Source organism: Carassius carassius, chromosome 41, assembly GCF_963082965.1.
Source record: "Carassius carassius chromosome 41, fCarCar2.1, whole genome shotgun sequence".
Taxonomy (NCBI): domain Eukaryota; kingdom Metazoa; phylum Chordata; class Actinopteri; order Cypriniformes; family Cyprinidae; genus Carassius; species Carassius carassius.
This window is the reverse complement of record NC_081795.1, coordinates 24,217,883-24,231,089: the sequence shown is the minus strand read 5'-3', so window position 1 is coordinate 24,231,089 and position 13,207 is coordinate 24,217,883. Positions and strand designations below refer to the sequence as shown.

General features: G+C 42.4%; 1 protein-coding gene across 1 annotated transcript; it reads left to right on the top strand.

Moving 5' to 3' along the window:
• The first annotated feature begins 11,944 nt into the window (after window positions 1–11,944).
• LOC132123257 (craniofacial development protein 2-like) lies at window positions 11,945–12,819 on the top strand. Its single transcript, XM_059533821.1, has 2 exons — window positions 11,945–12,689; window positions 12,788–12,819. Exons 1-2 carry the CDS (start codon window positions 11,945–11,947, stop codon window positions 12,817–12,819), a joined length of 777 nt encoding a protein of 258 aa, XP_059389804.1.
• Window positions 12,820–13,207: the final 388 nt, after the last annotated feature.

Below are 13,207 nucleotides of genomic sequence, written 5' to 3'. Positions count from 1 at the left end.
GTGAATACTTGTCATCTTATTGATGGGATAAAATGAAAATGTTCTAAAAATAAAATAAAAAGTAATACAATTCCTGGGGGGAGGGGGGAATCAGTTCATTCATCTAAAAGTATATTACTGAATATTAATGGGATTTCTATCATAACTCAATCCAATTGTAAAATCCTGGGCAAAAAAAAGACATTGATCATTCAACCCAATAATGGATTTCAAAATGTTAAGCAAACAAACAACAACAGCAGCAGCAACAACAAAAAACTAAGAATCAAATTCAGTAGGATTTTACTGAATCATAATTTGGAACCAATCCAAACAAATGTATCAAATGTGAACCGTCTAAGAATCAAAGAACATCCTTCCGGATGAACTGAGGTGCCTACTCTTTTTCTCAAGCCTCTTTAGCTAATGTTTTTCAGAATTTCAGTAAATCCAGTTGGATTTTGTTTTATACCATTAGGATTGTCTACAAATTATGATAGATGTGCCATTAGCGTTTGGAGGACAAATTATGGACATGCTGCCAGTACTTCAAAGTTTATTACTCACTGGTGAAGGAATTATGAGGTTCTCTTGTATAAAGTCTGTACAGACGCTGTCCAGTGCTGAAATAAGGACAGAGATGACGGTCTTCTTCATGTAGAACTTAAACAATACTCGCAACAATTACCTTTGTTTTGGGGTTCAGAAACTCTTAGGTGTTACTCTTTGAGGCAACATTGTTGTTGTTTTTTCCGACAAATATTGGGATTTTCCTTTATCTCAGTTGCTTTTTTAAGATAGAAGTGCAATTCGTGCCATTCTGGCTTGGCATGAATAGGTTTAGTGTTTTAACCCCTTTATCCCTGAGACTGTTAATGTGCAACTGCAGCTGCTAGTGGTAGTATAGCCTATACTTGTTTTGTTCATGACACTGTATAATCATAGTAAAACTTATGTAACTGAGGCGTTTCGGTTTTGTGTTACAGCTCTGTATTAATGCTCTCTTTTTGCATTTTTGCTCTAGATTAAAATAACACTAATGATTGAGTATTATATTTTTATCATTCTATCCTATAGTGTAACAATCAATTAGAAATAAGAGTACATTTTAAAAGTCATTTTATATATTTCCTTGACGTTGTGTTGAACTGGAAATGGAAGTTAAAATCACATATTATAATAGATCGCAGTTTGAACTTTTGTTTTTATTTTGTTCAGTGCATTTGATTTTGAATTACTAATAAAGTATTGTGCAAATTGGTGTGTGGTTATTAGAATTCAAATGCACTCTTGATAACATCACCTCTGTGGTTAGGCCCTGCTGAAAACCAGCCTAAAGTGGTTTGCTGCTCTTAGCTTAGATTAGACAACTAAGCAGGTTTCATGCTGATCCGCTTTTCCCAAAAGCAACATAAGCATGCAGATAGAAACATTTGTATGAATTATCTTAGAAATATGGGCTGTGTCCAAAAATCATCATAACTTATGAAATAGTTGGAAATCACTGTAGCTCTATGAGTTTTCTCTGTGAATTTACATTTATTAATATCTGTTTATTTTAAAACAATATTTCAATGTAATGCAGATATTAAATGAATGCATTAAATTAATAAAATAAGATTGGTGTAGAGGCTGTCTGGTACAAACAAATGACCTTGCCTATAGGACTTTATAAATGAAATTCTGTGTAGGTGATTTTAAGATTAAAATGTTGGCTTTTGACGCTGATGAAAAACTGGTCATATATCACCAAAACATTGTCCCATGACATCTTCACCCTCTTAACAACCCCTTCATCTTCTTCTTCTCAGTCATTGGACTGCTGTCTCCACTGACCCTGGATGCTCTTTCCTCCATCCCTCCATCCATCCATCCATCCATCCATCCATCCATCCATCCCTCCATCCATCCATCCCTCCCTCCATCCATCCATCCATCCATCCATCCATCCATCCATCCATCCATCCATCCCTCCATCCCTCCATCCATCCCTCCCTCCATCCATCCATCCATCCATCCATCCATCCATACACAGGGTCATCCATTCAGAATTTTAAAACAAACCATCACTCATAGTCTTTCTTGACAGAATTCACTTTTCTAGTTAAAATGACAGTTCTGTGAATTTCTTTTGTTTTCAACCGTTTTAATTTCAGGAAATGAATTTGAATGTAAAAGTCACTCTCAGTTCAGTCCTGAATGGTGCACAATGAAACACAATACTGCTGTTGGCATGTTCCTGACGGAGGTGTAGGATGTGAAACACAGGAGTAACGTGCAGCTGTCAGCCATCTAAACCGTACTTCAGAGCCGAATCCAATCACCCTTCACAAATCAAATAATCCATCTACTGTATGTTAAAAGGCTAATTGCTTGCCTGCGGCACTATCTACTTTGTGTGGGACATGAACAATACTGACAGAGGAGCACCGCTGGCTAGGGAACAACATCTCCTCTCCTCTCGTCTCTGCTCACTGTTTTGCTTTCTTCTTAAACTGAATGTTATGGTTAGATTTTGTGATACCTCTGACAAAAGAGAAAAGAACAAATAGAAGATGTGGGAGATCTTTGCGCCTCCCCTGCAGCCAATCAGAGAGCGTTTGAATAAATACACCTGTGTGTTCCTCACTGAGCCAAACTTGTGCCCACTACACAGCCCACTCTCCTCTCTATGTCTCAGTGTGTGTGGGCTGCGCTCTGTACACGTAACGGCTCTCTCAGCCCACGGCACATTACTGAGTCAATTTATTATTCGCTATGATTAAGAAGATTATGGCTGGATGACTGTAATAAATCTGAAAGTTTATAAAATGTTTTCTTTTTGCTGAATCCATATGTCTTCTGTACGAAAGCTACTTCATCCCACATAGTGGAAGTGTTTGGTGATTTATCACGGTGATCTTCAAACCCCACATCATAACACAACGTTATTCCAGACGCACATCTGTATCAAAATGTCAAGGTCGGTAAAGGTTTTTTTCTGAATTAATCTATCACCACATTTGGCTTGCATGGAGTATAGCAGCATTGAGAATGGAAGGAATGCTCATATAACCACAGCTCTCAGCATTAAAGGAGTCATATGACGTTGCTAAAAGAACACTATTTTGTGTATTTGGTGTAATGCAATGTGTTTATGCAGTTTAAGGTTACAAAAACATATTTTTTTACATAGCCCTACTGTACATTATTATTGCTCCTCTTTTTCCCTGCCTTTCTGAAATGTGCCGTTTTTTACAAAGCTCATCGTTCTGAAAAAAGTGAGGTGTGCCCTGATTGGCCAGATATCCAGTGCATTATGACTGGCTGAATTCCTCAAGTGTGTGATGGAAATGTTACACCACTTACCATACTGTGATGCCGTCTCCCGGCACAACCAAACAAAACCAATAAAACCCATTACAAACGAGGCATTTGTTGCATACAGAGAGGACATAATTACTGATTATAATGACTCATACAGTCTTTTTACACATTGTGTATAGCGCTGCATAAACATAAAAACATGTCTGCATTGTGATCGGAGAAACAACGAACAACAAGCACTGCTCTGCACTGCTCAAAACTCAAGATTGAATAATCAGTGGCAAATTCTTTAAATATGAAAACGTACTTACAGACTGTGAGTCAGAAGCACCAGACTGTCTTTGGAAAGTTGTAACTGCCACACTTTATAGAAACAGACAACACCACTGTAGGCTACTCTCACAGGAAACAGTCCTCATCCTCTGCAAAATGTGCTGCACACATCTGAATATTTGGGTTGAACTGTTCCAGAACAGTGTTGTAAATACAACTTAACCACTGATTTCTAGTTGAGTCCTCTTTTGGAAGGCCAAAAAAATGTAGTTTTGCTTTCACAACGAAACACACAGCATCTCTACAACATGATGGAAGTAGCAACAGCAAGAATAAAAGTTACGTCTTATTTCTTTGCGTGAACATTTGGGCAGTTTTATGCAAATCTTCCCACATCGGGACGTAGACATGTGAGGGCATGTTTAAACGAGGCATTTTGGGGGGGAATGGACGAGGGTTCATAAAGAAGATCTGTAAAGTTGCAAAGACTAAAGTGGCGTGAGCGTGGCGTTTCTGCTGCGTGTCACTTGCGTGATGGCTGCTTCGCGTTTTCTGTGTCTTTACACACCAGAATCGTGTCTGACGTGGCGCTGGCGCGCTGCTGCTACTGTAGGTGACATAGAGGGAGACCGCCGACAGACCAGGATCTTGTCTTCACGACAACAATATCTATACTTCATCTTGAGCATAAATATAAAGCCTACTGATAAAGGACACCGTCAACAGTATTGACGGCAAAATAGACTATGTTTGACAGGTGCAATATGCCAGTGTGTCACCGTCCTAAGGTTTTCAAAAGGCATCACGCGAGTGTGTACATCACTACAACTAGGAAAAAAACGATTGTAATTCAAACGCAGCTCCCGTCAGCATTTAAACAGACCTTTGCTCTTAATTCCGATCGGTCCAACGCAATAACGAAATCTGAGCAGGTCGAAAAACTGAAACTGTTGATGCTGCACTTTACACTTTGGAAAAGTTATATATATTCTTTAAATATGAGCAGGCCTACAAGCTGGGATTGGTAATGCTGCACTTTAATCATAGTTATTTATTTATATTTTTCATTATATTTTATTATATGATATTGGTTTGACACTGAGAGTATTTTATTTAGTGGAGAACTTTGCAGCAGTATTTTATTTCTTATTCTTTTTTATTTTATATATATTTTATTAAAATTTATTTAAAAAAAGTGTAAACAAATAGTTCAAAAAAAGTTCATAGTAATAAACAACCTGCAGTTTAATGTTTGCATTTCTTTCCCTTACTGTACCGAAAATGTACCGAACCGTGACTTTAGAACCGAGGTACGTACCGAACTGTGATTTTTGCGTACCGTTACACCCCTAATATATATACATATAATACATTCATACCTCAAACATGAATCATTAACTACTACAACTAAATAATACACAAACATGCATTCGCATGCCCAGACATAAAACACAAACGGATGGTTCATGGCCATAGCTTAAAGCTACTTAATAACAAAAGTTAATATAAGTGATATTTTAAACTAAAAGTGATAAACATTATTGTGACGAGTGGGGCGGGGCCCAGGGACATGGGAGCGAGGCCGGTGGAGTGATTGGAGATGAGCTACACCTTTTCGACCCACCGATCTCGAGGCCCACGGAGGAGATGGAAGGATATAAAACTGGAGCGACGACAGTGAAGGACGAGAGAGGACCAGGCCTGGGTTTTGTGTTTGTTTTGCTTTATTAAAATGTTGTTGATTGTCCGCCGGTTCCCGCCTCCTTCTTCCCGGGCTTCGGCACCACTGTAATGATAAAAGACTTCCTAATCGTTTAATTTTTCAACCTTCAAAAACAAGTAAACAAAATGTAAACTTGCAAGGAAACTTAATATAAACTTGATATAGCTACATTTAACTGCTGTATATCTATCTGTCCATTATGTCCAAATGAATGTCTGCTGATGAAATATTAACATACAGCATTTCAGCTGTGTGAAAATAAATTATATTATTTTGTATCTGAAACCAGCTGCTTCGCTACTTAGAAAATGGTTTCACAGAAAGAGTTTCTCATGAAAATACTTCCAATTAAACTGATTTCAGACTGATTTCCAGAGCACAATAATGTCATGTCTAATAACCTAGAATAAATTCAAGTGAGCTTTAGAGATAAGCAAGTAAATATTTTATAACAACAATCTTACTGTAGAAATGGAATTATAAGTGAAAAAAAAAACAATTGGCAAACATTTACAAATTAGTTTTCTTCTCTCAGATGCTCCATTAGACAGCATTCTTATTCTTTTAACCTATAGAAAACAGCACACACAGGGTATTATTTTATTAGGTGCAGCAAAAGAGCTTAGATTTATACTGTCTTCAAAAACCAACTATTGTTGATGAAGATATCCTGTATTACACACAGAGCTGGGTCGATTACTTCCACATTGTATTCAGTTACTGTTTACTATGATTGCTGTGATTGTAAATGTCTTTACTGTCACTTCATCAGTTTAATTTGTTCTTACTGAATAAATGTATTAATTTCATAAATAAATGAATAAATAAATAAAATGGTGGGGGGGGGGGGGCTAAATGCCATCAACTGCGATTTAATTCTTTAATTAATCGATTAGAACAGTTCTACTTTATCTTCATTTAACTTGCACCAATCATTGCACATAGAAATGAAGCTGAGAAAATTTTCAGTCAAAATGATGCTCCGAGTTTATCAAAATATTGGAAATTCTTGATAAACAGAGACGCCATGACCACAGGAAGTTCAAAAATATTGAAATCATTGATCCCTGAAGCAATGATATAAGCACAGCTAGCATGATATGATGAAACCATCCCTTAGCACTGACAGTCGTGACTGATACACTTGATATGCTTCACTCCCAAACACATTTCATCTTGCTAGAGGGAAACTAAATGAGAGAAAGCATAATTACCCAGCAAGACAAGGCAGCATGTCTCATGACTACTGTGGCAATCTGTCAGTGTCAACAGTATTGTTGTTTTCCTCTCTCTGTTGCACTGGGAATATGGCTGGCTGTGCATTTAAGCTAATTAAGCAACCAATGCATTTACGTTTAGCATTTACTAACCCAAATGCTGAATAGCTGCAGCTCACTATCTAATGTAACCTAGCCTTTTCTCTTCAAGACTGACATGAAACAAAAGTGGTTAGTGCTGAGAGATGCTGAGCGTCCTGCCTCAGAGATGAACACCAGATCTGCTCCCTCAGTCGCCCGCATTGATCCTGCTGTGGCTAAATTTAGATCTCTTTGACTTATGGTACAGCGGGTTATTGCTTTTCGCTCTATAAAAGAAAAGTCCAATATCATATCTTTGTAATGGATAATGGACATGATAAAATCACACTGGGATACATTAATTCAAGCGTCAACTATGTTAACGAAAGGGCTACATTTTGTAATGCTGGCTGAACAAGGGCAAATGAGGTGGATCCAAGTGCAAATAAGGTTTGATAACACAAAAGACCAAAGACCATGGGTACAATATGAAACACAGAGCTGGAGCAAATTGGAAAATCAAGACAAGAGCATCTACAGAGAAAAAACAACTGACACCCAAGTATAGGTCTCTGCAGGAAAGTAATGGCAGTTACCAGATCAGGGTGTTTTTAGACCATGATACTTGATTGGCTGACGTCATAGTGATGTTAGGTTTAGGGGTGGGGTTGGGTAAGGGGGATCATTTTGACTGCATGATTTAGAATGTAGTTTGAAAACACCCACAACGTCATAAACGCCCACTTTTGCTCTGCAGAGACCTAAGTCCCACTGACACTGAACAAGGCAAACACAAGAAGAGGCAGGAGCTAATGAGTTACCATGGCAACTAATGAGGGAAGCTATGATAACACACAGGGTGGTGTTCAAGTCATGTCGGTCAGATCATATTTATGAGTTGAATGAATATGAACATTATTATGATTGGGAAACTCAATCATAATATTGGGAATGATTGGGAATTTTCTTTAAGTCCCAAGTTTCCCACCTGGGAGCGTGACAGTGATGTCAGATGCAGCGGATGCAGCCAAAGACAAGAGATATGCAGTGTCTATTGACAGTAAATTTGTTTAAATTAAAATAAAATTATATATATATATATATATATATATATATATATATATATATATATATATATATATATATATATATATGGCCGTCAAAAGCCAACCACCACCTCCTCGCGGCGTCGGCTGGAACCGAAACATCTCTGACCGCCTAATCTCGATTAAGATTGTTTCCGGCCCAACCACCCTCAGAGTCATCTCATGCTACGCCCCTCAAGTCGGCTGCACCGAGCAAGAGAAGGATGAGTTTTGGGAAACCCTCGGTGCTCACCTACAGATAATCACCACAGACGAACACATCCTGGTCGGAGGAGACCTAAATGGCCATGTTGGCGAAGATCGTGGAGGATATGACCAAGTCCATGGAGGACAAGTCCATGGAGGACAGGGGCTAGGTACACGCAACGACGAGGGAGCCCGCATCTTGGATTGCGCCGAAGCCCATGACCTCGTCGTCGTCAACACCTTCACCAGTGGCGGCCACAGAACCCAGATTGACTACTGGATGATCCGACGCGGTGACCTGAAATTGGCGCTCGACGCCAAGGTGATCCCCTCAGAGAATATCGGCCCCCTACACCGGCCACTCGTCCTCGACTTCCAACTTAATCTGCAGCGACAACCCAGACCGAGAATCACTGGGCCTGAGCGGGTCAAGTGGTGGAAATTGAACAAACAAAAGCAGAGAGATGGCCCTCCAAGCACTGGATATCAATTTCGACCAATCAGTTGAAAAAATCTGGGACGATATCTCCTCCAGCATTCGTGATGCTGCCACCGGTGCCCTTGGCTCGACGAAGCCAGGACGGCGATTTATGGACAAGCAAGTCTGGTGGTGGAGTGAGGACGTCCAAGAGGCAATCAAGGCAAAGAAACTGGCGTTCATGACCTGGCACCGCACACGGCTGGATGATGATTTCCAACACTATCGGGCACTTAAATCAGCCGCAAAACGGGCAGTGGCCAAGGTGAAAGCCGTGCACTATGACGATCTATACGAGAGGCTAGGCACACCTGAGGGAGAAAAGATGATCTACCGCATTGCTAACTCCCGCCACCAAGCGACCCAAGCCATTGGTCGAGTCATGCACATCAAGAACGCCAATGGGCAAGCCCTGCGAGACCCGTGTGCTATACTCACCCACTGGAGCGAGTACTTCGCAGCCATCTCAAATGAAGAGTTCCCGCATCTGCCTATCCACAGCCTGGATCCCACCCTTGGACCTGTACCGCCAGTCACCATCTCTGAAGTCACGAAGGCCGTGAAGAGGATGAAGAATGGCAAAGCCACCGGCCCAGACGACATTCCTGCTGAAGCCTGGAAGTTGATGGGGCACAGAGGAGCCGAGGTCCTTTCCACCTTATTCAACAAGATCATTATTGAGGGCAAAGCCCCACACGCTTGGACGATCAGTACCATGGTGCCGATCTGGAAGGGCAAGGGGGACTTTGCTGAATGTAAGAACTATCGGCCGATTCGACTCCTATCCCACTGAAGATTTTTGAAAGCATCCTGGACAGCCGCCTCCGCAGCATTATTAAAATCAGCCAAAATCAATGCGGCTTCGTCAAAGGACAAGGGACCACAGACGCCATCCACGCTGCCCGCCTACTGATGGAAAAACACCGGGAAAAGAACAAGCCAGTCCGCATGGTCTTTCTGGATCTGGAGAAGGCTTTCGACCGCGTTCCCCATGACCTCATCTGGGCCTCCCTCTGACGTCACCATGTACCCGAAACCTACATCAGCTGGGTGCAACTCTTATACCAAGACGTCAGGAGCGTGGTTCGATGCACAGCTGGGATATCACCTCCTTTTAACATCAATGTAGGAGTCCACCAAGGATCGGCTCTTTCGCCCTTGCTTTTCATCACATGCATGGACACAGTGACACAGGACCTCCAGACGCCCCAACCATGGTCCTTACTCTATGCTGATGATGTGTTCCTTGCCGACAGGGAGCGGCAAGACCTCCAAGACCAAGGGCAGCAGTGGAAAGATCGCCTGGATGCAAATGGCTTGCGACTCAACCTCACAAAGACGGAGTACCTGGAGTGTGGCCCCCAGACTGATGGTAGCATTTGCATCGACGGAACGGATTTAAAGAAATTTCAACACTTCAAGTATCTCGGATCAATACTCTCATCGAACGGTGACACCCTCCCAGATGTCCGCGCACGTGTGAGTGCCGCCTGGTCAAAGTGGCGCCAAGTCACGGGAGTGCTATACGATCGCCGAATGCCCATCCGCCTAAAGTCCAAAATCTATAAGATCATTGTACGCCCTGTAGCCCTGTATGGAGCTGAATGTTGGCCAGCGACTGCCAAACATGGCCAGCTTCTACACGCCATGGAAATGCGTATGGTCCGCTGGTCACTTGGGCTGACAAGGCTAGACCACGTCATGAACATCGACGTCAGGAAGCGGATGGGAATAGCGCCGATTACGGAGAAGATGCTTGAGGCTCATAAATGTCTTTACTGACACTTCATCAGTTTAATTTGTTCTTACTGAATAAATGTATTAATTTCATAAATAAATGAATAAATAAATAAAATGGTGGGGGGGGGGGCTAAATGCCATCAACTGCGATTTAATTCTTTAATTAATCGATTAGAACAGTTCTACTTTATCTTCATTTAACTTGCACCAATCATTGCACATAGAAATGAAGCTGAGAAAATTTTCAGTCAAAATGATGCTCCGAGTTTATCAAAATATTGGAAATTCTTGATAAACAGAGACGCCATGACCACAGGAAGTTCAAAAATATTGAAATCATTGATCCCTGAAGCAATGATATAAGCACAGCTAGCATGATATGATGAAACCATCCCTTAGCACTGACAGTCGTGACTGATACACTTGATATGCTTCACTCCCAAACACATTTCATCTTGCTAGAGGGAAACTAAATGAGAGAAAGCATAATTACCCAGCAAGACAAGGCAGCATGTCTCATGACTACTGTGGCAATCTGTCAGTGTCAACAGTATTGTTGTTTTCCTCTCTCTGTTGCACTGGGAATATGGCTGGCTGTGCATTTAAGCTAATTAAGCAACCAATGCATTTACGTTTAGCATTTACTAACCCAAATGCTGAATAGCTGCAGCTCACTATCTAATGTAACCTAGCCTTTTCTCTTCAAGACTGACATGAAACAAAAGTGGTTAGTGCTGAGAGATGCTGAGCGTCCTGCCTCAGAGATGAACACCAGATCTGCTCCCTCAGTCGCCCGCATTGATCCTGCTGTGGCTAAATTTAGATCTCTTTGACTTATGGTACAGCGGGTTATTGCTTTTCGCTCTATAAAAGAAAAGTCCAATATCATATCTTTGTAATGGATAATGGACATGATAAAATCACACTGGGATACATTAATTCAAGCGTCAACTATGTTAACGAAAGGGCTACATTTTGTAATGCTGGCTGAACAAGGGCAAATGAGGTGGATCCAAGTGCAAATAAGGTTTGATAACACAAAAGACCAAAGACCATGGGTACAATATGAAACACAGAGCTGGAGCAAATTGGAAAATCAAGACAAGAGCATCTACAGAGAAAAAACAACTGACACCCAAGTATAGGTCTCTGCAGGAAAGTAATGGCAGTTACCAGATCAGGGTGTTTTTAGACCATGATACTTGATTGGCTGACGTCATAGTGATGTTAGGTTTAGGGGTGGGGTTGGGTAAGGGGGATCATTTTGACTGCATGATTTAGAATGTAGTTTGAAAACACCCACAACGTCATAAACGCCCACTTTTGCTCTGCAGAGACCTAAGTCCCACTGACACTGAACAAGGCAAACACAAGAAGAGGCAGGAGCTAATGAGTTACCATGGCAACTAATGAGGGAAGCTATGATAACACACAGGGTGGTGTTCAAGTCATGTCGGTCAGATCATATTTATGAGTTGAATGAATATGAACATTATTATGATTGGGAAACTCAATCATAATATTGGGAATGATTGGGAATTTTCTTTAAGTCCCAAGTTTCCCACCTGGGAGCGTGACAGTGATGTCAGATGCAGCGGATGCAGCCAAAGACAAGAGATATGCAGTGTCTATTGACAGTAAATTTGTTTAAACTAAAAAAAATTATATATATATATATATATATATATATATATATATATATATATATATATATATATATGGCCGTCAAAAGCCAACCACCACCTCCTCGCGGCGTCGGCTGGAAACGAGGACCCTCGGGGACTCGGCTAACGGTGGCTCTGGTCCCAGCGACAGATGAGGCGACACATCGGCTGGGTCTCCTTGGTCGCATCAAATGGCAGCAGCAAACCAAGAAACCGATCAAGCTAGGGCGTTCCCCCTAGGCGACGCGCGTCATCTACGCCCGGATGGTGTGAGAAATGGACGAGGGCTACCTGCTCAAGGACGGGGCAGGCTAAAGAAGAGAGTCCACCGAATCCGATTAGCCACACTTAACATCGGAACCCTCACTGGCCGTAGCCGTGAATTGGCTGATACTCTCAAGACCAGACGCATCGACATCGCGTGTATCCAAGAGACCAAGTGGAAAGGGAGCAAGGCAAGAGACATTGGAGAAGGGTACAAACTCATCTATGATGGTGTCACGTCGAGCCGAAATGGAGTTGGCGTGGTCGTCTGTCAACAACTACGAGACAGCATTGTCGAAGTCGAAAACATCTCTGACCGCCTAATCTCGATTAAGATTGTTTCCGGCCCAACCACCCTCAGAGTCATCTCATGCTACGCCCCTCAAGTCGGCTGCACCGAGCAAGAGAAGGATGAGTTTTGGGAAACCCTCGGTGCTCACCTACAGATAATCACCACAGACGAACACATCCTGGTCGGAGGAGACCTAAATGGCCATGTTGGCGAAGATCGTGGAGGATATGACCAAGTCCATGGAGGACAGGGGCTAGGTACACGCAACGACGAGGGAGCCCGCATCTTGGATTGCGCCGAAGCCCATGACCTTGTCGTCGTCAACACCTTCACCAGTGGCGGCCACAGAACCCAGATTGACTACTGGATGATCCGACGCGGTGACCTGAAATTGGCGCTCGACGCCAAGGTGATCCCCTCGGAGAATATCGGCCCCCTACACCGGCCACTCGTCCTCGACTTCCAACTTAATCTGCAGCGACAACCCAGACCGAGAATCACTGGGCCTGAGCGGGTCAAGTGGTGGAAATTGAACAAACAAAAGCAGAGAGATGGCCCTCCAAGCACTGGATATCAATTTCGACCAATCAGTTGAAAAAATCTGGGACGATATCTCCTCCAGCATTCGTGATGCTGCCACCGGTGCCCTTGGCTCGACGAAGCCAGGACGGCGATTTATGGACAAGCAAGTCTGGTGGTGGAGTGAGGACGTCCAAGAGGCAATCAAGGCAAAGAAACTGGCGTTCATGACCTGGCACCGCACACGGCTGGATGATGATTTCCAACACTATCGGGCACTTAAATCAGCCGCAAAACGGGCAGTGGCCAAGGTGAAAGCCGTGCACTATGACGATCTATACGAGAGGCTAGGCACACCTGAGGGAGAAAAGATGATCTA

What these genes read in the sequence shown, in the direction of transcription:
- LOC132123257 (XM_059533821.1), top strand. Translation starts at nt 11,945, where the DNA reads ATGGCAGCAGCAAACCAAGAAACCGATCAAGCTAGGGCGTTCCCCCTA. An exon ending in CTACTGGATGATCCGACGCG is followed by an intron (nt 12,690 to 12,787) that starts GTGACCTGAAAT and finishes CTTAATCTGCAG; the next exon opens with CGACAACCCAGACCGAGAAT.